The sequence below is a fragment of the Trichomycterus rosablanca genome, chromosome 3 (genome assembly GCF_030014385.1).
Source record: "Trichomycterus rosablanca isolate fTriRos1 chromosome 3, fTriRos1.hap1, whole genome shotgun sequence".
NCBI lineage: Eukaryota > Metazoa > Chordata > Actinopteri > Siluriformes > Trichomycteridae > Trichomycterus > Trichomycterus rosablanca.
The window spans coordinates 50935055-50962016 of NC_085990.1; the positions used below are offsets into that span (position 1 = coordinate 50935055).

Here is a 26962-nt window from a genome sequence, read left to right on the forward strand (position 1 = left end):
TTGATTCTAACTAGAGATTCTAACACCGCTTTGACAAAAGTATTGCACCCTTCAATAGTTCAAGCCGACCGTTCTGATGTAATTAGTCTTACATGCGGTTTCAACCCTTTAATCACTCATGCAGGCCGTTTAAACAGAGGAAATTACTCATCCAGCTGTTTTATGCCACTGTATCACACTGAATATGGCAAACAGAGGGAACGGCGGTGAGTGGAATAAAGAGATAAGAAACACGGTAACAGCCAAGCATGCTAAACGTGAAGGTTACACAAACCTGGATATTACTGAGCCTGTTATTTAGTTGTTTTTTTTTGCTCCTTTTATGCTCAATCATGTTATCATCACCTGTTACTCACTCACCTGCCAACTTTGGAATTCATTGCTTTCAAAAGCAGCCCAGTACCAAAGTTGACCATTTTTTCATTTTTCCACTGATACACAACCATATTATTATTATTATTATCATTATTATCAACACTAACCATCTAATTATTATTATATTATTATAATAATAATAATAATTATTATTATTATAATTATTATTAACCCTAACCATATTATTATTATTATTATTATTATTATTATTATTATTATTATTATTATTATTATTAACACTAACCCTCTAATTATTATTATTATTATTAATTATCATATTATTATTATTATTATTATTATTATTATTATTAACACTAACCCTCTAATTATTATTATTATTAATTATCATATTATTATTATTATTATTATTATTATTATTATTATTAACACTAACCCTCTAATTATTATTATTATTAATTATCATATTATTATTATTATTATTATTATTATTATTATGGAACATTTTGAGCTAGTCAGTGATCTGTTTAAAGAAATTGGAATTGGCAAAATTTGCATGCATTACAAAGATTGTATGAATTCTACTGCCAGTTATGTCAATAAATTGTTTGTACAAATGCTAAAATCTATCCACTAACTGATAGATATTACTTTGCTCATGTTGTGTTTAAATCTAGTTGTATTTATGGTTGGATGCTAAATTCAACCCCTTTTGGTTTGTGGATATAAGAAGCATAAACAGCGTCTCTACAGTGAGCAGTATTATTGTGGTAACAGAAATACTTACATTGAGAGGGAAGTCTGCTTTCAGTTCGGACACGCTCTCACACCAGTAAGCAGCAGTTTTCTCACTAATGAGCTCGATGTTGAGGAACGAGCCCTGGCCCGGGCCAAACACCGGCCCTGATGTGGTGCCGCGGACAATTCGTGGAGAAACGTTGGTTACCAGGTCCTGAAAGGCAGAAAGAAGTTTTGTTTTGTATTTTTAATAACTCAAATTTAAATGTAAATTGTAAAAAAAAAATAAAGTTGTGATACTTGTAGTATAAGAATCGATTTCTGGGTCAAAAATATACATATAACAATGCCCATCATTAATTTGGTAGTATTTTAAGTATGTTTATGTTTATATACCATACCATACCATACCATACCATACAATACCATACCATGTTATACTATACTCTGTGGTTCCTGATTTATCATTTGTGATTGTTATTAAACACAGATAAGTTGTCTGTGCTTATGTAAGGATTTGTGTATTCAATAAAAATCAATCAAAAATCAAAAAGTCAATAGTCAAATATAATCACTAACCAATGAAAGACCAGACCACTAAGGTAAATGACAATAATAAAATGAATGTGAACTTCAGACTAATACAAAAAATAACCCCACAACCCTGTCCAAATTCTGATAACACAAAAACAATACTGAAACCCTAAGCATAATGACTATTAACTAACTAAACAAACTAAACTAACTAACTAACTAACTAAACTAACTAACTAACTAACTAAATAAATAAGGCAGCACACTGGTGCCAGATTACAGGAACAGATACTGTACAATTTTGTAAACTAAAAAGCTGAGCTATAACTTTTAATACAGTGTTAAATTATGCTAGCCCACTTCCACTAGGATCCAGGGTTCGAATCCCCAGCAATGTTATTGGCCAGTCAGGAATCAACCTACAGACATGAGAAACCAGACCAACCAAGTCCTGGACCAGGATGAAGTAGTAATAAAAAGATAATAATAATAATAAAAAGATAATAATAATAATAATAATAAAAACAACAACAACAAAAAACAACAACATAATAATAGTAATCATAATAATAATAATAATTATTATTATTGTTATTATTATAATAAAAACAACAACAACAACAACAACATAATAATAATAATAATAATAAATTTTAAATTAGTTATGAATATTATTTTAACAAATATTAAAAGACCAACAGATTTAGATTAATCAAGTGGATAAATGTGCAGCATTTATTTGGGGAAACTGACTGTTATTTCAAGGGCTCAGAAAAAAATAATACAATAAACAAACAAATAAATAAATAAAAATCAGTAAAGTTTGTATTTAATGCAGCTGAGACAAGATACCATTTGCCTCCGGCATTCTGTAGTGCACATCCATATTGAAACAAGAGTTTTAATATTAAGCAAGTGAAAAAAATAAAAAATAAAAAAAAATAATAATTATAATAATAAATAAATAAATAAATAATGCCCAAAAGAACACCACAATGTGAGATGACATGCCTTATACATGAAATAAAAAACTGAAAACCAGAAGGGTTCAGCTTATATTTGGAAAAATGACAAAGAAAACTGTCCATTTGCAATTAAATCTAAAATCTAATCTAAAGTCATAAGAGTCCTAAAAAACTTTAGATATAATTTGATAGAACTGGAAGACAGTTTTTTCTTTAGTACTCTGTACACACTCATGTCACGCCGGCGGTGAAAGCGATACAGTAAAAATACCTGCGGAGACACTGACAGCTTAATCCTCCCACCACGCACAAACTGTCCATCATCATTTAGCAGTGCAAGAGAGCAATTAGCATAATCTGATTAGAGTCTACCCTTACAGAACAATTAAGATTATAGTGTTAAGCTATCCTCATTTTACAACATTTAGACCGTTTCCCGGCTACACTGACAAGAACTTTAATTGCTGCTAAATAGATAAAATTACATGAGTTTGATTGGAGGCGGTGGGGCTGGAAACGTTTTCTATTTTTACAGGGATTCTTTTGTCAGGCTGGTTTATTCTCTGAGGTTTTAAACTTTTAAATATAATAAAAGTTATGGAACAATTAATCTGCACAGTATAACAATAAACGGGCGGCACGGTGGCTCGGTGGGTAGCACTGTCGCCTCACAGCAAGACGGTCCTGGGTTGAAGCGGTCCGGGTCCTTTCTGTGTGGAGTTTGCATGTTCTCGCCGTGTCTGCGTGGGTTTCCTCCGGGTGCTCCGGTTTCCTCACACAGTCCAAAGACATGCAGTCAAGTTAATTGGAGACACTAAATTGCCCTATAGGTGTGTGTGTGTGTATCTGCCCTGTGATGGACTGGTGCCCCGTCCAGGGTGTTACTGTCTGCCTCACTACTGAGGCAGCTGATCAGATAGGCAGCAAGGCAGCAAGGCAACAATTGCACATGTGACTTAACATACATTCCTGAACACAAACCTCATGGTATATGCAGTGATATAAACACAGATTAGGAAGTGTTAACAGCACACGGTGTGATTCTTAACACTGTTCCTTAGCTTTACATGCTGCTTGTTTTCTATTTAGCAAAAGCACATTGTTTTCCGTGCTAGCCATTAGCAGGCTGTGACCCGTGAGGAAGAAGTAGGTGAGAGCTTGAGCGCTAACTCGCCGTGCCTCGTTAATGACCGAGCCTGTGTTCTGGAGCTAACCAGGTTTTTATCACAGCAGAACAGGTCCCTAATCCCACCGTACAGCAAACAGCCTTTCAGACTCCGACACATTCAAAAACTACTAATCAAACACAAGTGACCACACATCATAGCCACGGTGCACAGGAGAAAGAAAGACACACAATTAAGGCCTTATTTTTATTTAGCTAATCCCACTAAGCTATAAGCAGTATAAAATATATTTAGTGACACAGACAGCATTTAAATTATAGTCACTTATTAACTCAAAGTAACAATTCTCAAATGACTTTTTTATAATATTTTAACACCTTTCACACAGCATTTTATTAACATTATTTGTATCTGCACTGTGTATATTGTATAGTTTGCACTTAAAAGATCATTGTTTTGTTTTAATATGTACTAGAATAATACTAAAATTAATACACATCCTCTTGAATCTTGACATTCTTGGCATCCATCAAAAAATGCATGCACAAGTTTTCAGACATTTCTATTATAGCTAACTATCAGAATTGTGACAGAATTGTGACAGAATTGTGACACATGTGGACATATAATTACGTATGTGGGTAGACAAATATATATGCACCGCTTTGCACATCTATATGCACATTTATTTATCTTTGCACTGTAGACCACTTTATAATTCATACTTTATACCAACTTACATTTCCATCTGTACCCACAGGTCTTGTGGTTGTAGTGTGTTGTTATTATTATTATGAAGGTACTTGTTTGTATACTGTGAATCTTTATAATGTGTTCTATTACTTTTGATTTATTTAACTGGCTACTGAGGATTTAATTTCCTTCGGGATTAAGAAAGTGTCTGTCTGTCCGTCCGTCCGTCCGTCCATCCGTCTATGTTTTACTAGTGCTTTATCCTGGTCATTATTCTGGTCAGGGTAACAGTGGGTCTGATTAATAAAATCTAATGGACAATCAGCAATAACTAAACAATCACTAATCACCAAATATTTCCCAATCACCAAACAATCACCAATTACGAATCACTAATCACCAAACATTCACCTGTTGCAAAGCAATCACCAATCACCAGTTAATCCCCAATCACCAATTAAAAATCACTAATCACCAAACAGACATTCGCCTGTTGCAAAACAATCACCAAACAATCACCAACTAATCCCCAATCGTCAAAGAATCACCAATCACAAATCACCAATCACAAAACAATTACCAATCAACAAACAGACAATCACCAATCACAAAACAAACACAAATCACCAATCACAAATCACCAAAGACAAATCCCCAATCAAAAAAACAATCACCAAACAATCACCAATTAATCCCCAATCGCCAAACAGACAATCACCAATAACAAAACAATCCCCAATCACCAATTCATCCTCAATCACAAAACAATCACCAATTCATCCTCAATCACAAAACAATCACTAATTAATCCCCAATCACCAATCACAAAACAATCAACAATCATCAATCACCAAATAAACAATCACCAGTCACAAAACAATGACCAATCAACAACCACCAACCAATCACCAGTCACCAATCACAAAACAATCAACAATCACCAAAAAAGAGCAATTTAAACTTCAGTTCAAGAGCTTTGATGTAATTTCAATTATATACCAGTTCATATAGAAATAAAACAACGTTCATCCAGGACCAGGGTGCAACACAGATCACAATCATCAACAGCACATTATAAACAGTGTAAAATAAGTAAATGGGCGTGGTCAGGAAGATCTAGTATGGTAGACGGAATGTGCTGTTTAAAGCTCTGTGGGGAAAAACGTTCCTCTCACCACGGGCAGAAAGCAGACGTGTTCAAAAATAAAAATCTGGAAAGGCCATAATTACACTGAGTGGCCCCAAGTGCAGGCATTAATCATTATAAGCAGCCATGACAGAAAAATCAAAGCAGAGCTGCTCGGGTTCTTTCTCGCGCTCTGACCAGCCACCCACTGCAGCCCCGAGCAGCTTCTCTTATTTCCTTACAGAGGGACGTGAGAGAAAGTAAAAACTAATCCCAGACTTCTGAGCATCATTTATCTTTGTTTGCACCATGTGGATGGTGGATGTAATGTGTGTAAAACCATCATTTCATTCTGTTGTTTACTGAGCTCATTCCTCAGCCAGGACTGACAGGACGCTCAGCAGCTCCTGTGTGGATTAATACTGTCTGACGGTGGGGAAGCTGCTTAAAAACACTGTTCTCCATCATCACCCACGACCCCGACACTGTGAGAAAGTAAAAAAAACTAATAGCTTCATGTATAATGTAAATATACACAGAGATACGGTATCCTGGACCTTTTTCTTTGCATATCTCAAATTGTTAAGACGTCGTGGTCAGAGCCCAGGATCAGCCAGAATTTAATAATGTATAAGAATGGGCTTCGATCAAGAAACATAAGCAGCTTGGCAGGGCCAGGATATAAACCTCCAGACAGAAAGAAGACAGGAAGACAGACAGACAGACAGACAGACAGATAAATAGAGAGACAGATAGGATAATCTAAACACATGATCCTAAACTATTAAAAACCTTAAGCTAAGCTACACCCTGCACGCTAACACAATGCTAATGCTAAACATAAACTAAATGCTAATGAATGAACTAGATTATAACACATCACCATCAGCAATGACCAATCACCAATCAACAATCAACAATGACCAAACAATCAACAATCAACAATGACAATCAACAATCAACAATGACCAAACAATCAACAATGACAATCACCAATCAACAATGACAATCACCAATCAACAATGACAATCACCAATCAACACTCAACAATGACCAATCACCAATCAACAATGAAAAACAATCACCAATCAACAATGAAAAACAATCACCAATCAACAATGACAATCACCAATCAACAATGACAATCACCAATCAACACTCAACAATGACCAATCACCAATCAACAATGAAAAACAATCACCAATCAACAATGACAATCACCAATCAACACTCAACAATGACCAATCACCAATCAACAATGACCAAACAATCATCAATCAACCATCAACAATCACCAATGACCAAACAATCACCAATCAACAATGACAATCACCAATCACCAATCAACACTCAACAATGACCAATCACCAATCCCCAATGACCAAACAATCACTAATCACCAATTACTCAACAATCATCATTCATCAATCACCAGTCACCAACGTCACCAATCACTATTTACCAATCACCAAAACTATTACCACTCACCGAATAAACATTCGCCAATCACCAAACTATTACCAAACACACACCAAATAAACAATCACCAATTACCAAACAATCACCAATTACTAAACATACATCAAACACTCACCAAATAAACAATCACCAATTACTAAACAATCACCAATTACCAATCACCAAACAATTACCAAATAAACAATCACCAATTACCAAACACTCACCAAATAAACAATCACCAATCACCAATTACTAAACAATCACCAAATACTCACCAAATAAACAATCACCAATTACCAATCACCACTCACCAAATAAACAATCACCAAACAATCACCAATTACTAAACAGACACCACTCACCAAATAAACAATCACCAATTATCAATCACCACTCACCAAATAAACAATCACCAAACAATCACCAATTACTAAACAGACACCACTCACCAAATAAACAATCACCAATTACCAATCACCAAACACTCACCAAATAAACAATCACCAATTACCAATCACCAAACACTCACCAAATAAACAATCACCAATTACCAATTACCAAACTATTATCAAACACTCACCAAATAAACAATTGCCAGTTACCAATCAGCAATCACCAAACTATTACCACTCACCAAATAATCACCAATAACCAAACACCAATTACCAATCACCAAACTAACAATCAATCACAATTTACCAATCACCAGCCAATCACCAAACTAAAAATCACCACTCACCAAACAATCATCACTCACCAACCAATCACCAAACTACCACCAATCAATCACCAAACTATCACCAATCACCAAACTATCACCAAACTATCCCCAATCACCAAACTATCACCAAACTATCACCAATCACCAAACTATCACTAAACTATCCCCAATCACCAAACTATCACCAATCACCAAACTATCACCAAACTATCACCAAACTATCACCAAACTATCACCAATCACCAAACTATCACTAAACTATCCCCAGTCACCAAACTATCACCAAACTATCACCAAACTATCACCAATCACCAAACTATCACCAAACTATCATCAATCACCAAACTATCACTAAACTATCCCCAATCACCAAACTATCACCAAACTATCACCAATCACCAAACTATCACCAAACTATCACTAAACTATCACCAATCACCAAACTGTCACCAATCACCAAACTATCACCAAACTATCACCAATCACCAAACTATCACCAAACTATCACCAATCACCAAACTATCACTAAACTATCCCCAATCACCAAACTATCCCCAATCACCAAACTATCACCAAACTATCACCAATCACCAAACTATCACCAAACTATCACCAATCACCAAACTATCACTAAACTATCCCCAATCACCAAACTATCACCAAACTATCACCAATCACTAAACTATCACCAAACTATCACCAATCACCAAACTATCACCAATCACCAAACCATCACTAAACTATCACCAATCACCAAACCATCACTAAACTATCACCAATCACCAAACTATCACCAAACTATCACCAATCACCAAACTATCACCAATCACCAAACTATCACCAAACTATCACCAAACTATCACCAATCACCAAACTATCACTAAACTATCACCAAACTATCACCAATCACCAAACTATCACCAAACTATCACCAATCACCAAACTGTCACCAAACTATCACCAAACTATCACCAATCACCAAACTATCACCAAACTATCACCAATCACCAAACTATCACTAAACTATCACCAAACCATCACTAAACTATCACCAAACCATCACTAAACTATCACCAATCACCAAACTATCACCAAACTATCACCAATCACCAGACTATCACCAATCACCAAACTATCACCAAACTATCACCAATCACCAAACTATCACCAAACTATCACCAATCACCAAACTATCACCAAACTATCACCAATCACCAAACTATCACTAAACTATCACCAATCACCAAACTATCACTAAACTATCACCAATCACCAAACCATCACTAAACTATCACCAAACTATCACTAAACTATCACCAATCACTAAACTGTCACCAAACTATCACTAAACTATCACCAATCACCAAACTGTCACCAAACTATCACCAATCACCAAACTTTCACTAAACTATCACCAATCACCAAACAATCACCAATCAAACACTCACCAATCACCAAACAATGACCAATTGCCAAACACTCACCAATCACTCACCAAACACCAAACAAACAATCACCAAAGTAACTATTAAAACAGCCTTGGCTGAATGCTCCACAGCACAGTTCTAAAATACCTACGATAAGGTTCAGCTGTGGATCTGTTAACTTTGTTGTCCAATAATAATCATGAGTTTAATAACCACTAAACTTGAAACTATAAACAAAACCACCTCAACCATGTGCTCCCGGAGACAGGGGCGTGGCACACACACATGAAACCTGAGCTCTGAGATTCGTTTCCAGCCACAAAGATTTTTTTTTTTTCCATAGAGCAACTTTTCATTTAAAAGATCGCATATTATTTAGACACACAGGGTCCATAATGCATTAGGCTATGAGCTGCCTACTACCTACCTGATCAGCTGCCTCAGTAGAGAGGATTCTACAACCCATAATGAGAAAAAGTTGGGACGGCATGGAAAAAGCAAATACTTTTTAAAAAAGTAAGAGTTTCTTACATTTACTTTGACTTTTGGAACACAGTGTCCATTTTTCAAAAAAAAAAAAAAAAAAAAGACCCGGAATGCTAATTCATCTGACCACAATACACGTTTCCACTGTGTGATGGTCCATCTTAGATGCCTCAGAGCCCAGAGAAGTCGACGCCGCTTCTGGACATGGTTAACATAAGGCTTCTGTTTTGCACAGTAAAGTACTTGTGCAGTAACTCTGTATTGTAGAGCTTGATAAAGGTTTGATAAACTAATCCCTCACCCATGTGGTTATATCAGCTATTGTTGAGTGGAGGTTCTTGATGCAGTGTTATACAACAGGTAGTTCCGACCTTACAATCTGATTGGTTGAGAAGCGTTCTATTACTCCGCTGACGTGTTGCCAGTAACGACGAGCTTCATGCACACAAACGCGCACGCAGGCGACACAGACTTTTTTTCCCGATCTCGTTTTAAATCCGTTATCTGATATACAATCTAGCGCACTGTGTAGGGAACATAAATCCGTGATCTGATACACAATCTAGTGCACTATGTAGGGAACATAAATCCGTGATCTGATACACATTCTAGTGCACTATGTAGGGAACATTAATGTGTTTGTAACGCGAACAGTTAGCTTAATAGCTCAGTTAGCAGCTCTTAAAAGTTCTGTTATCACCCATAATCCTTTGGTGTGTGCGAGATGTTTTTTATTTCTTTTTTCCCCTTCGGAGGTTCTTGCCTTTTTCTTCTTGTTGTTCTTACCTCCCTGAAATGAGTTTTTGCAACTTGGGATGTCTGCTTTGTAGTGTTAAACTTTATATTCGTTGTGGAACTACTTTTTGGCGGAAGGTATTGTCAATATTAAAGCATATTTATTATAAAATTCAGGGCTTCTTTGATTTATTTTCTTTCTTTATTTTGTAAAAACTGTTGTATAAAAGCAATAGAACACTTGAGGTCGTGTGTTATGTCGAATAACATCACGGCTGTGATGATCTACTGTACTCACCTTCGGCTCGTGCCTGCGACCGAATCACAGCCGTGATGTTATTCGTGATAACACACTCCCTCTCGTGTTCTATTGCTTAACTGTCTGAGGGATGGAAGATCACAGGCGGTCAGCTTAAGCTTGTGCCTTTGGTCTTTGTGCACTGAAATTCCTCCTGATTTCTTGAATGGTTTAATGATATTATGCACTGTAGATGGAGAAATATGCAAATCCCTTCCAATCTTTCTGTCACCTGTTGACGTCACCTGCTTGTAATAACATCATTATTTAGTTTTTTCACCTCATTACTAGCCCTGAATTGCCCCGTTCCAACTTTTTTTGGAATGTGTTGCAGGCCTGGAATGCAGGAATGGATGTTTATTAATAAATGAAATGAAGTTGAGCAGATAAAACATGAAATATCTCGGGTTCATCCTGTCTGACATCAAATAAAAGTCAAAGTAAATGTAAGGAACACTGTGTTTTTATATTATTTGCATTTTCCATACTGTCCCAACTTTTTTCTGATTTGGGGTTGTAATAAGACATGAAACTTATGAGGCAGATTATTTAGACGCTGTAATTAGAGATTGCACAGTTAGCCTCATGTCATTCAAACCAGCTAGCGTCTCCCTCCGTTCACCAAAAACAGTTAAACTGTCCCTGACGAGCCCGAATTTACAAACAAACGACAATAAACAAGACCTCCTCAAAATGTTCGTCACAGCAGCTCTCATCCACTCTCCAAAAGCTTGTCATGTAGAAACCTGAGCCGCCTTAAATTCCTGACAGCACCTCAGGCACACATCTGCATCTGTTATAACAACTCATGCCAACAGCGAGACGTATTCGACATACAAAACACACCCGTTTTTATTAACCTGTGAAGAGGAAGAGGATTTCACGGCTCCCCCGGGCAGCACTGTGCTTCAAAATGTTAAGCCCCTCTCAGAACAAAAGCCGGGACAAATACTAATTGTGGTCTGTCGATAAGCTGCTTGTGAAATAAAATAAAACGAATGCTGTTGTTTATAAACCATGATTTCTTTCCTACCAATAAACCCAGATAATCCAAGAAAGCACTTAGACACCAGAGGACGTGATTTAAGATCAGAATTCCAGGGGACGCTCCTTCTAATTACATTCATCAGTGCAATCAGGGATGAAAACATCCAGGCGTGGACAGTGAGGAGAAACACGGACGTGGTTACATGTGTGTTAGTGTACATGCGTGTGTATGTGGGGGGGAGGGGTGTTTCTGAGACGTGAGGGTACTTCTGAACCAGGCGTAAATTCTAAATCAGCCTGCCTGTGAGAGACTTAATAAATTAAAGTCGAAGCAAAGGATATTAACTGCGTGTGATAAATGAAGAGAGATATTGTCTGTCAGCTCCATCATTAGTCCTTTTCACCATTTACTCCACCAGAAACCAAAAAAAGAAAGAGCTGTCCTTATTTTAAACCAGCATTTTCAGATGAACGAGCATTTTCTCAAAATTGTGGTAATAAATATTAAGCTTGCAGCATAGTCATATAGTCATGTAGTCATATCATATCATATAAAATATTTCTTCTTTGTAATCAATCATATAAAATGTTCTTCTATCCTTATAGGTAAGGCCCTACCTGATTCACGTTTGTGTTTAGCCCAGCAATTCATTTTTGTACTCTGTGCTGGACATGAGTCTGAGATCTCTAACTCAAGCACCATTTATGCAATCCATTTGATTACTACTGTAGTGTATAGAGTACACCCTGGGCTTTTTAGTAATGTCACATTTGTGGGGGTGTGACAAACAGAGCTTATGAGGTTTCTTTTCAAAATGGCAATTGTACGGCAACAAGCAAGACAAGAGATCAGTTTTTTGCTGATATTATGTTTCTGTTCCTGATAATCAAATTGTTTCATTGATATGAGAGTATTAACTTCAATTTAGAAAGATGTCAGGAATGTGCAGCAATTTTAACCCTTTCAAAACACAACATTTATTGTGTAATTATACAGTGTCCTCTGTAGTGGACAGCAGGACTTACTATCCCCTGTTTTCAGCCTATTGCTACTAGGGCTGGGTGGTATATCGTAAATATCGATATATTCGATTACACTTTTTACACGATGTTGAAAATGACCATATTCGATAACTCAAGTATGCATAGAATACACAGGTGACCATTTGAGAACGTTTAAAACATAATAATAATAACAATAAAACAACAACAACAAAACAATATTATTATTATTATTATTATTATTATTATTAATAATAATAATAATAAATAATATTAATAATAATTAATAATAATACATTAACAGCACTAATAATAATAATAATAATAATAGGGTGGCACAGTGGTCTATAACACTAGCTAACATATGTTGCATGTTTGTTTGATTTATATTAGTTTTAATTTAATTTGTTATTTATATTATTTTCTATATTATTTATATTTATATTCTACCAATTTTCTATTTATTTTTTTTATTTTCTATTTTTCTTGTATTTATTTATTCATTTATTTATTTTATAGTTTTCACTGGGTTTTATATTATATTTCATTAAGTTATAAACAATTTCTACTTTCTTAGGGAAAAGAGGAAACTAAAGTACCCAGATAAAATTCGAGGTTATTCCACACCTTTAAACTGCGTGGAAAGTAGACAGACTATAAAAATAAATGATTCACACAATGATTCATTATGATTTCATTTTTATATGTTAAGAACAGGACACGTTTCACTCCTCTAATGGAATCGTTAAGCTAATTAGCGCTCGTTCTGATGTGGAAGTGAACGGAGGAAAGAAAAGATAAGAAATATTCATCTGTCGTGTTTTCAGAGTAAATGAAGCTAAAACGAGCTGTTGTGGAGAGATCAGGAGACTAAAGATAGCTGAGGAGAAGAACTTATCTGCCCTCTCAGCCAGAAAAGAGTAGCCACCTTGATTTCCCAATTAAACTGCTATATTTATAAATGGTAAACATGGAGCTGAAGCTAATGAGCCTACACTGTTTCATTTCTCTCTTTTTTTCCAGCTTGGATCTTTTTTTCAGGTCTGGATCTGCTTCACTGGTGCTAATTTGCTTGTTAAATAAACATAAAGCGCTGAACTGTGACTGCTGCTCTACACGCCAAATCTGTTCTGCTAGTGTCCTGTTTCACCCCGGACTTTCTGAACAAGCGCTAAATAAACACAGCCTGTCCAAATGAACAATGTAAAACCCAACAACTGGGAAGATTATTAGCTTTAGGGCTCAAACTAGTAGATTTACTATCGTAATTCATTTAGAAGATTTAACGTTTGATGTTTTTTATGTGGAAATTATAAAAGTAAGTACATGGTTCACAATCAGTCAAGAAGCTGAATAAGTAGAATGTGTAAATGTACTTTACAGTTCTGGATTCATTGTTAATAATGGCTGCTAGCTTAGCTCACTAACTGACAGGCAAAGCAGGCTACCAATAGACTATAAAGGTATAAAACTTGGTGTATGCGTATCACCTGATTCGGTCCCACAAATTAACCATTACACATCCTAAATTAAACTTACACTTACTTTTACACCCGCCCACAGAAAATAAAAAATAAAAATATAAATAAATAAATAAATAAAAAATTAAACCCACCCACAGAAAATAAATAAATAAAAATTACACCCGCCCACAGAGAAAAACAAAAAAATAAATAAATAAATAAAAATTACACCCACCCACAGAAAAAAAATAAAAATAAAATAAATAAATAAATAAATATGGTGCCCAGGTGGCACAGCAGGATATTCCACTAGCACACCAACGCCAGGATTTTTGAACTCCTTGGTTCCAGACCAGCAATATACCCACCTCGACTGCAAAATAAAAATCAGGGATTCCCAGCAGCGGAAGACAAACTGACTATGCTAATTGGGAGCTATATAATGATAAAAATAAAATAAATAAATAAATACAAATTACACTCGCCCATAAAAATAAATAAATAAATAAATAAATAAATAAATAAATAAATAAATAAATAAATAAATAAATAAATAAATAAAAATTACACCTGCCCACAGAAAAAAGTAAAATAAATAAATAGATAATAATAAAAAAAATAAAAATTACACCCTCCCACAAAAAAAATAAATAAATAAATAAAAATGATACCCGCCCACAAGAAAAATAAATAAATAAATAAAAATTACACCCACCCACAGAAAAAAAATAAAAATAAATAAACAAATTGCACCCACCCACAGAAATTGATCGGTATGGTCCATAAGCAATGGCCTGTAAATGAATATGTAGAGGGTTCCCCCACTGACCAGTCGTGCTGGCCAAAAGACTGCAAAAGCATTTCGGTCAGGGCAAGTGCGGCTGGCCGTACGATAGGAAACGATTAATTTTGGTATTTTGGTCAAACTGGATTTTAAAGCTTGTAAAACCAGAATGATTTTTAGCTTTAATGCTAAACCATGGATGAACTGCTTAGCGAAGTACAATGGTTAACTAAAATGTGGCCACTTTGCTAAGTGAGTGGAGTTCCAGTGGAAACTAAACCCCATGTTTATATAAATGTGATGTTATATGTGTAGATTGTATACACGTTTACCAAAATGGTGCAAAAAGGAGCATAAATGTCACTAATATAAAGTCGAAGCTCTGTTTTTAGTCTATAAAGCTACTGAAATACCTCTTAATAAGTAAATACAGAAAATGTTATTTTTAGCCATTAGCTGCAGGGCTAATGGGACGCGGAGGTGTTAAAGGACTCCGAGTGCTGTCTCTTTCTTTTTTGTAAAGGTTCAGAATTCACCTCTGACATTTGGAGCACCGATCTGAGGCGAGCGTTCATTCAGTCCCTTTCTCTCTCGCTTGACTTGAAGAGCATCATGGAGATTGAGCGGCGGCTGTATGCCTATCTCCCTCCGTATTGATTGGGTGGCAGGACAGATTGAGAAGGCCGTCTCGTCATGTGTCATGTCTCTACATTTCTGCCACCTCTTATCAGTGAGTCGCACAAAATGCCAGCGACGATGCGGCCGAGTTTACGTCCCGCTGAATAATCTGATCTGGATTCTCTTCGACAGCGCTCACACGCAGTTTCTTAAAGAGCTGACAGAGAATAGTGCGTCTGACGCTCCGCCCGTGCCCTTTCTGTTCATACCGCACGTACGCGTTGTGAGAGGAGTAGATGGGGCATCAGCGGGTGATCGGTTTGAATACAGAGCACAGACACAACACTAAACCAGAAGGGCGATACGGTCTGATGTTTTTGAGATCAAGCCCATTGTTTAAGCAATACAATCTTTATATCTGTCACGGCTCCAGCTTCGCCTCATCTCTTGGAACATGTAAACCTCTGTTGCGCTGCCGTGTCGATGTTTCCTATTCAGATGGCTCACCTGATTGAACTTTGACCCAGTTTGCCGCTGACCTTCTCAAAGCGCCTCCAATGAGATGAACTGTTTGATAAGACGCGGTAAAAACGACTCCGGCCGTACGAACAACGCTTACCGTCAACAAAACGTAACGTGACTTATTGTACTAAAACAACGAGTGAGGAATTTCATTAGTGGGGAGAAACTTATGAGCAGTAATAATGAAGAGAAGTTTAGTGTTCCTGTGTCATTCTTTAATACAACCCCAAATCAGAAAAAGTTGGGACAATATGAAAAACTATAAAATAATAAAAAACACAGAGTTTTTTACATTTACTTTTATTTGATGTCAGACAGGTTGAATCTGAAATATTTCATGTTTTATCTGCTCAACTTCATTTCATTTATTAATAAACATCCATTCCTGCATTTCAGGCCTGCAAAACATTCCAAAAAAAGTTGGGATGGGGCAATTTCAAGCTAGTAATGAGGTGGAAAAACTAAATAATGATGTGATTCCACACAGGTGATTGTAATCATGGTTTGGTACAAAAGCAGCATCCAGGAAAGGCTGAGAGTCTCTGATGAGTAACGATGATCAGAGGATCCAGTTTATCAACAAATGTGTGAGAAAATGATTGAAATGTTTAAAAACAATGAACCTCAAAGAAAGATTGGAAGGGATTTGCATATTTCTCCCTCTACAGTGCAGAATATCATTAAACCGTTCAAAGAATCAGGAGGAATTTCAGTGCGTAAAGGCCAAGGGTGCGAGCTTAATCTGAACGCTCGTGATCTTCCATCACTCAGACGGCGCCGCATCATCAATGGGTGAGGGATTAGTTTATCAAACCTTTATCAAGCTCTACAATACAGAGTTACTGCACAAATGATACTTAAAACTTTACTGTGCAAAAAAGAAGCCTTATGTTAACCATGTCCAGAAGCGACGTTGACTTCTCTGGGCTTCAGAGGCATCTAGGATGGACCATCACACAGTGGAAACGTGTATTGTGGTCAGATGAATCAGCATTCAAGGTCTTTTTTTGGAAAAAGAGGAAAAGGACCATCCAGACTGTTATCAGCATTAAGTCCAAAAGCCAGGGTCTGTCATGATATGGGGTGTGTCAGTGCCCTTGGCAAAGGTCATTTACACTTCTCTGATGGCAGCATTAATGCAGAAAAGTACATGTGCTGCCTTCAAGATCGTCGTCTTTTCCAGGGACGTCCATCATTTTCCAACTAGACAATACAAAACTACCTGCTGCACACATTACAAAGGCATGGCTGCGGAAGAAGAGGGTAAGGGTACTGGACTGGCCTGCTTGCAGTCCTGACCTGTACCAAATAGAGAAATTTAAAACAAAAAATGCTACAACGACGACGCCGTACTGTTCCACATCTTAAGACGTCTTTGCAGGAAGAACGAGACAAAATAAAAGCTGAAACACTAAATCACTCCGTCTCTTCGGTGCCAAAACCTCTTTTAAGTGTGGTGAAAAAAAACGGCAACATTACAGAGTGGTAAATGCTTTACTGTCCCAACTTTTTCTGATTTGGGGTTGTAATTAAGTCCATATTTATTTCTGGATATTTTCGGTGCAAACACACCAGGTTCCTGTTAAATCTAGCATGAGCCGCATTGCACAAAAAAGCTTCTGCAAAATGAGAACAGATTTTGAGCTTGGAAATTAAACGCTGTGGCTAAAGTCCTGACTTTATGGCTAACTTAATGACAAAAGTGGACCATTTCCTGTTGCAGGTTCAGCCTGACTACAGGTGATTTGTAAAAACGATGCAGACACTCAGTTCCTGCTGTAACGTGCTCTTTGAGCTGTGAGTACAGCCGTCAAGACGCCACTCTGACACACGAGTAGAGCTTTTTGACGTACATCCCAATCCTGTCACTCGTTGCCCCTTCCACCTCCCAGTGCCATGTTAAGTGCCAGTCACTGCCATCATGCCAATTACACGGAACACTTTCTGGGTACATGGTGGAGCCTGTCTGCCTCTCTCTCTGTCTTATTAAAAGAACAAAAAAAGAACAAAAACAAGGAAGAAAAAAAAAACCCTTTCGCAAGACTGCTGTGCAAGCTTACCCTAATTAACCATCAGCTTAATTAGACAATTTACTGTGTAATTAGCAGGCAATTAGTCAACACCTCTCAGATCGTACTGACTGCTCTGACAGGCCTGTTTTCCAGCGCTGATTCCGGAGTCGGTGTTTATTCTCTCCTCCCCTCCCGTTCCAGTGTTCCTAATGTGCACCGGGCGCATCTAAGCACGGAGTAATCAGCGCTGATGGGGCAGCGACGGAGGTGGACGCGTGCGAGTTAAATAGGAGGTGTGAGCCGGGGTCAGCGCGTCCCTGGATGTAAGAGACAGGCGCTCAGCTTTAGGAGCCTCTACCTGAGATGCTTTTCCCAGAGGGGGAAGATGTCCTCGCCCAACAAGGAGTGGGCGTCCGGACGCTAATGACACGTTTTAAAAACCAATTCGAAGCAAGTTCTGTAAGAATAAAAGAGAAAACTTCAACGTATCTGCAAAGTTTTATAACCAATTTAATCAGTCTGTAAGAGAAATTCAAGCCAACAGGACGACTGACTGTGAAACTCAACGTGTCAGGAGAAGCCGAAGTGGATTTGGAGGAAAGGATTAAAGTGAAATTCGGATGGGTGTTGGTCGTCTGTGTGTGTGAGTTATGCCAAGTTCACACTACACGACTTTCCAAGTTGTCAGGTCGCTGTACAGTTCACACTACACGACTGGATCTCTTGTAATCGGGAGTCTTTCAAGTCGGTGTGTATTTCACACTACACGACTGATCGGTGATAGGGGGATTTACACTACACCATCTATCACCAACTGGAATCACAGGCGAGCTTCTCTGGTCTCCCAAACTACGTTTTGTCACAAAAACGAACACGAGAAGTTACGAGGGGTTTAATGATACCACGTCCAAAAATGCACGTCAACAAGTAGCAAGTGAGTTTGTTTGTGCACTGATTTGCACATGAATGAATCTGAGTGGATTTGGCATGGATTGTTCTATAGTGAGTTGGAGGTTAATACATTTTTTTTTTTGCAATGCAGCATTGGTGTTTTGTAGAGAACGATCAGGTCAGAAATACTGTAAAACGTGTGTGTGTGCTGATGTATTCTGATATAAACTATATTACGCCCCTGTCCCACCTGTTTACACTCCTCCCCTGCGTTTCCCCTCACACTGTATCTTGCGTTCTCATTGGCTGTTAGACACCGCACTCATTGCCAGTCGGGCAACTCAGTTCCAGATATCTGACATGCTAGAAATCTCGCTTCGGTCGCCTGGTGGTCGCCCAGCACTCAGCGAGCCATTTGGCTCGAGTTGTTGGGTAGTTCACACATAGCGATCGAGAGCCGAGTTTCGATCGCCGAACGAACGCCGAGTTGCTCCCGAGCTGGCAGATCTAGCGCCGACCAATCGCCGAGCGTAAATCAGGGCAAGAATCGTGTAGTGTGAACTAGGCATTACATGACTGGAATGAGCAAGCCATTCTCTCCAGTAGTCTGATATTTTAAGTTTTATTAATCATTTATCTGTGTGTTATGAGCTCTTAATTCCCTGTTAGTGATTAGAATTGATTCATTTTGGTGACTTTCGTGTGACCATATAATTAAGGTTAGTGTGACTGCACAGCTCTCAAACTGTGAATCACAGATTTTCAGAATTGTCACTTGTAGCCGTTTATAAACAACTTTTGGATTCCAGGAGAACCCTTCAGGCCACACAAGGAGAACGGATGTCCCTGCTGAGTCTGGTTCCTTTTAATGTTTCTTCCAGTAATTTTAAGGGTTTCTTTCCTTGACACTGTCGCCCCCGGTTTGCTCAAGAGGGGATTTTGGTCTGTCGGTCCTGGATGCTGTGAAGTTGCTTTGAGACACCGTATACTGTAAAAAGCTCTTTAGAAATAAATTTGACTTGACTCGACAAACTATTGTCGGTAAGCATTAACTATAGGAAACAGTAGTCTCTGATAAGGTGGTCTTTGATTATGACAAACCAAAACTGTCACCTAAAACTAACGGTCAGTAAAACTTGATTAAAAATTAATTAATGAATTAAAAAAAATAAAAAATACACTGATCAGTGTATCAGTGTAACATTAAAACCACCTCCTTGTTTCTACACTCACTGTCCTTTTTATCAGCTCCACTTACCATATAGAAACACTTTGTAGTTCTACAATTACTGACTGTAGTCCATCTGTTTCTCTACATACTTTGTTACCCCCCTTTCATGCTGTTCTTCAATGGTCAGGACCCCCTCAGGACCACCACAGAGCAGGAATTATTTAGGTGGTGGATCATTCTCAGCACTGCAGTGACACTGACATGGTGGTGGTGTGTGAGTGTGTGTTGAATTCACAGCAGCGCTGCTGGAGTTTTTAAACACCTCACTGTAACTGCTGCACTGAGAACAGTCCACCAACCAAACATGTCCAGCCAACTGCGCCCCGTGGGCAGTTTCCTGTGACCACTGATGGCCAACTCAAACAGCAGCAATAGATGAGCGATCGTCTCTGACTTTACATCTACAAGGTGACCAACTAGGTAGGAGTGTCTAACAGAGTGGACAGTGAGTGGACACGGTATTTAAAAACTCCAGCAGCACTGCTGTGTCTGATCCACTCATACCAGCACAACACACACTAACACACCACCACCATGTCAGTGTCACTGCAGTGCTGAGAATGATCCACCACTTAAATAATACCTGCTCTGTGGGGGTCCTGTGGGAAACAAACTTAGCTTTGTACATGTCCTGCACGTCTGTTGTGAGTGTTATTTTCTACTGAATCTGAATTCTACTAAATAAAAAAAAACATGGGATCCCTGCATGGTTTATTCTGGTAGTTTTAGTTGGAGCACAAATGTGTCAGAAATTATAAATATCTGACAGATAGTAACTAGTCGGTTTAATTTAGTACAAGAGAGGCAAAGTGGACAAGCTGCTGATGCTTGTAAAAAAAAGAAAATAAATAAATAAATAAAGCAAACTGAAGCGGGGCTCATTAGCGACGTGTGGAAGCTGAAGCCTTTAGCACATGAATACAGAACTCATTTAGAGCCCGATGCTATCTATTATCAGCTCAGGCTCTCTGAGAGAAAGAGAGGGCGAGGGTGCGCAGCGCTGAGGGTACGTGACCTTTAACCTGTGTGTTTGCTGCTCCTAATAAATAAGCCTGCTGATTGGCTGCGGTTGGGAACCAGTATGAGGAGGGTTAGAGCTGGGGGAGGGACGATGGTGTGCAGGTGTTGGGTAAAAATATGTCTTATTTAGAATAGCATGATGATGTTTTTTCCCTACGAACGTTTATAATTAAATGTTTCAAATCTAAGGTGTGTGTGTGTGTGTGTGTGTGTGTGGTGTGTGTGTGTGTGTCTGTTCTTCTTGCTTGTTTTAATTAAAGCTGGAAAGTTAATGTACATTAGGCGCACTGCTGTTCTTCTTCAACTTCTGGGGACGGATATATGGGAATGTGATATGCAGTAATGTATAGGGGTTCCACTATGTGCCCTAGACGGGTGATAAATTTAAAGAAAACCCACCAGAAGAGTCAATTTAAAGATTTGGGCCACTATTAGCTCTATATGACAGGCGTGGAACCAGTGTTAATTATGACAGCAAATTTTGATTTAGTTTTAGTCATAGTCTTTTGACTAAAATGTCATTTAGTTTTAGTTGTAATTTAGTCATCTGAATTGTTTTAGTTTTAGTCTAGTTTTAGTCGACTAATTATCATAAGACTTTAGTCGACTAAATCTATAGTCGACTAAATCTATAGTCGATTCAGTCGACTAAAATACATATTTGTTTGTTTGTTTATTAGGATTTTAACATCATGTTTTACACATTGGTTACATTCATGACAGGAACGGTCGTTACTCATTACACAAGTTTATATCGAACACAGTCATGGACAAAATTAGTGTCTTCAATTCACCTCACTTGCACGTCTTTGGACAGTCCATATATAGACTCTCCTCTTCCTCCCTGTTGACATTGTGGAGTTAATCTAGTTCCATGAGTAAAGAAAGTTTACAGGCTAGTCTGGTGTTCCCGGGTTTAGATCAAATATGTGCGAGTGTGGTCTTACCGCGGTACCGCAAAAGAGATTAGTACTGATTGGATGGCTACCCGGCTTGTCCCGCCTCTCCACATACGCTAAAGCAGTTCTGATTGGATCTCTTCCTAACTTGTCCCTACCTTCCACAAAACTAAATCAGTGATTGGATGTCGTCCCTGCCAAACATTTTCGTCTCGTTTTTATTCGTTGACGAAAGTGTCGATTCATTTCGTCATAGTTTTTATCTTTTTATGTAGTTTTTATTTAGTTTTCGTCTCGTTTTTGTCATGAAAAAAAGGTTCGTTGACGAAAACTATGACGAAAATCATTCATCAACGAAATTAACACTGCGTGGAACGGGCTCCGTTCTGGTTCGTGAACTTGATTTCAAACCGGTTCAGCATGCTTCCACAAAATAAATAAAGTAATAAATAAATAAATAAATAAATGTAAAAAGCAAAAAAAAAAAAAAGAAAAGAAAAGAATTTTTTTTTTAATTAATTAATCCATTAATTAAAAAAAGTATAATAAATACATAATTAAAATAAAATGCAAAAAAATAATACATTTAAAAAACAAAAAAACATATATAAATAAACGAAAAACAACAAATAAAAAATAAAAACAGCACGGTTAAGCACGTTACCACAAAATAAATGAAATAATAAATAAATAAAATAATCAATATAATAATAAATAAAACAATAAATAAATGTAAAAAGCAAAAAAATTAAATAAAAAGGAAACAAATTATTTAATTCATTAATTCATTAATTAAAAATAAATTAATACATACATAATTAAAATAAAAAACAAAAATAATATATTTAAAAAAGCAAAAAATATAAATAAATGAAAAAACAAATAAAAATACATAAATAATCAATTAATTAGTGAAAAAAATGAGTTCTGAACTGTGAATGTTTGTTCACATCCGTAGGCGTGTCAAGTTGTAAAAGATAGAAAAAGCCTGTTGATTGGCTGCGATTGGGAACCAGTATGAGGAGGGTTAGAGCTGGGGGAGTGACGATATGTCTTATTTAGAATAGCATGATGATTTTTTTCATCCGAACGTGTGTGTGTGTGTTCTGCGTGCCTGTTTTAATTAAAGCTGGAAAGTTAATGTACATTAAGTGCACTGCTGTTCTTCTTCAACTTCTGAGTTATTCTACGAATGCTCGCTCAAATTTCCTCACCGAGTCCGCCCACACCGCGAGGAAGGAAAGTTCTGAAGGAGATTGATGTGCTGCAAAAGTTTCATACAGAGAAAAGAAGAGAAAATAAAAGTTGGAAACGGTCAGCTCGGTACGGTCAGTCCATCCACGGAAAGGTAAACGAATAGACGCGACTTTGTATGTACGTTCAGCACAAAAGGTCGCATTAAGCACCCGGAACTAAGGATATACATTCATAATCCCTTAAATGTACAGACGTATGAATAAACTGGAAGACTGCTGGACCTTTAAAGCGGTCAGAATGTATATAAAGTTACATTCACTGGTTAATCAGCTTAGCACCAATTACAGGTGTGATTTAGCCGGGTCTGACCGGTCACTGGGTTAATTGGCTGCGCTGTTCAGTATGTGCGCCCGTTCCGTAATTAGCCTGAAACGGACCGAGCGTTCGAATCTCAGCTCTGACGCACGAGAAATAAGAAAAGAAAGAAATAAAAGCCCTCCGAAGATCTGACAGAAGACGTCCTCTCGGCCCTCCTGCCCTCCGCTAGATCTCCGAGTTCACAGAGGGGGAAAAACGACACATTTTTATAGGCAATTCAGTTCATTAATTCTAATTAACGTTCACGCAGCGCGCCTAACCCGGCTTTGTTAGGCGCCTCTCCACCGGCCCGGCGAGTTAATTAGCAATTCTGAGCACAGCGGCGCTTCGACGAGACCCACAAGCGTGAAGCCTCTCATATCCACAGACAATCTGCCAAGCGTCTCGAATACTGTCAATACCGCACCAGGCTAATGTTGATCGGAGCGGCCTAACCAGAAGCACAGGATATTAAAAAAAAAGAAACCCCCTGTGTTTAAGGAAAATGATAGCAGAACGCCGGCTGGTCGCTCGCACCGACATTAAGAAATCCTTTATCTCTTTTCTCCAAAGGAAAAAAAATCCCGTACACTCTTCCTCACTGAGCACACAATACAGAATAATATGATTTTTGTTTACCCAGATACACTGACAGCCAAAAGCTGGAACAGTATATTACACCCCAATCTGGCATCTACAAATATCACCAGAGAAGTGCCGGAGCAAGGAAAGAATTAGGGCCAGGGTGGGTATATGGGAATCTGATATGCAGTAATGTATAGGGGTTCCACAATGTCATACAGACGGGTAATAAATTAAAGGAAAACCCATCAGAAGTGTCTCAGTAAGGATCTGAGCCACTATTAGCTCCAGACGTGGAACGGGTTCCGTTCTGGTTCGTGAACTTAATTTCAAACCGGTTCAGCACGTTTCCACAAAATGAATGAATAAATAAATAAATAAATAAATAAATAAATAAATAAATGAAATAAAATGTAAAAATGAATGTAAAGAATGAATAAAATAAAAACCAAAAATAAATAAATTATTTAATTAAAAATAAATAAATAAACAAAATGAAATTAAATGTAAAAAACGAATGTAAAAAATAAATAAAATAAAAAACAAAAATTAATAAATTATTTAATTAAAAAAATAAATAAATGAATAAATAACTAACTAAATAAAATACAATTAAAAAATAAAAAAACATGTCAGAAAAGCAAAAATAAATATAAGTATAATATAAAAAATAAAATAAAAAACAATAAATAAATACATCAATTAATGAATTAAAAAATAAAATAATAAATAAATAAATAAATAAACAAAAAAATAATGTAAAAATAAGTCAAATAAAAAACAAAAATAAATAAAGTAATTATTTAAAAAATAAATGAATACATACAGATTAAAATAAATTAACGTCAAAAAAGCAAAAAAAACAATAAATTAAATAATTTATTCATTAAAAAATAATAATAAATAGATAAATAAATAAATACATAAATACAATTTTTAAAAATAGATAAATGTAAAAAAGCACAAATTAATTAATTAATTAAAAATAATTGAACTGTGAATGTTCGTTCACATCTGTGGGCGTGTCAAGTTTTAAAAGACAGAAAAATTAACAATGGCTACAAAGTTTACAAAATAAACTAAAAAAATAAATAAAGTTTATACATTTACATTTTCAGCATTTAGCAGACGCTTTTATCCAAAGCGACTTACACAGTGAGCGGAACACAATGAGCAATTGAGGGTTAAGGACCTTGCTCAGGGACCCAACAGTGGCAACTTGGTGGTGGCGGGGCTTGAACCGGCAACCTTCTGTTTACTAGTCCAGTACCTTAACCACTGAGCTATCACTGGCCCCATTTATAAATATAAATGTCCATTTTCATGTGCATATACAAATACTGACCAACTAAACACCAATAACACGGCTGCTGGTTTTCTTTTCACTCGTGTTACTAAACATCTGCAAATGAAAACGTCTCGACTGCATGGATGTAATTGGCTAATGTCCTGGGCTAAGGGGGCGAAACAGCCCAGCCATTGGGAAGAGCACTTTCCAGTGCGCTCTGAATGCAGGTCCCAAGTGTAGATAGAAATTGGAGGGTTGCGTCAGTAATGGCATCTGGGGTAAAAAAAAATGGGCCAGGTCTGGGATGCAGACCAGATTTGATGTGCTGACCCTTAAATACGGGAGCAACCAATAAATACATAAATGAATAAATGAATGAATGGATAAATGAATAAATACATAAATATTCAGCCATGTCTCAGTAATGTAAAGTTTATAATTTGTTTTCTTCCCCCAATTCCTTCCCATTGGACTGCGCCCATTACCACCCCCCACTTTAGCTGAGGAGGTTTGGGATTAGCATGCACCCCCTTCAACACACGCGTAGTCACTACCTGCATCTTTTCACTTGCCCACAACGGAGAGCTTCACTGAGCTTGAAAAGCCATCGTAGTTGTAGCCTAGCGGTTAAGGTACTGAACTTGTAATCGGAAGGTCGCTGGTTCAAGCCTCACCACTGCCAGGTTGCTGCTGATGGGCCCTTAATAAATGAATGAATAAATACATAAATAAATAAGTAAATAAATAAACAAAATGAAATGTAAAAATAAATGTAAAAAATACATAAAATAAAAAACAAAATTAAATAAATTATTTAATTAAAAAATAAATAAATAAATGAATAAATAACTAACAAAATAAAATAAATAAAAACATCAAAAAAGCAAAAAAACAAAAAACTAATAAAAAATAAATAAAATAAAAAATAAAAACAGTGCAAAATTGAGGGCTGCTTAGTATTTTTGTGATATTAGAGGACTGTACTTCATGTAACTCTAAAAATATTTTTCTTCAAGGTCCTCTCAACTTTGTTTGTCCAACATGGATTATAATTGAACCAATAATGTGTTTTAAATAAAGAACTGTTTGTATGTTATTATTTTTGAGCACATATTTAAACCTATAGAAATAAAAAGATCATCTCTTTACTTAAACATATCAGGTCTGTGAGCTATACAGCGTGCAGCCGTCAATCTTCAGCAGAGATCGAGAGTAAAGCCCTGCAGGGGGGGCAGGTTAATGCAATCATAAACAGAAGCCCAGGTGGTGCTTTTGACACTTTCTGGACTCCCACTGTACACCCGTACCTGGCATCCTGGCACATCGCTCTACGTTCAAAGGAAAATCCCACAAATGTAATAAATCCTTAGGGTGCCAACGTTACCCCCCTCAGACTCGTCCAATTGCCTTCAAAAAGGCTCTTCCAAAGAGTGTGAGCAAGACGAGAAGCTTTAAACCGGGCACG

General features: G+C 37.0%; 1 protein-coding gene across 2 annotated transcripts in view; it reads right to left on the reverse strand.

The window, feature by feature from the left end:
• The window catches only part of dpyda.1 (dihydropyrimidine dehydrogenase a, tandem duplicate 1), a 358262-nt gene that overhangs the window by 152840 nt on the left and 178460 nt on the right, over positions 1-26962 (reverse strand). For both annotated transcript variants that reach the window (XM_062991432.1, XM_062991433.1), the window contains exon 15: positions 1121-1285. In XM_062991432.1, the coding sequence (XP_062847502.1) occupies positions 1121-1285 (165 nt within the window). The remainder of the gene's footprint in view (positions 1-1120; positions 1286-26962) is intronic.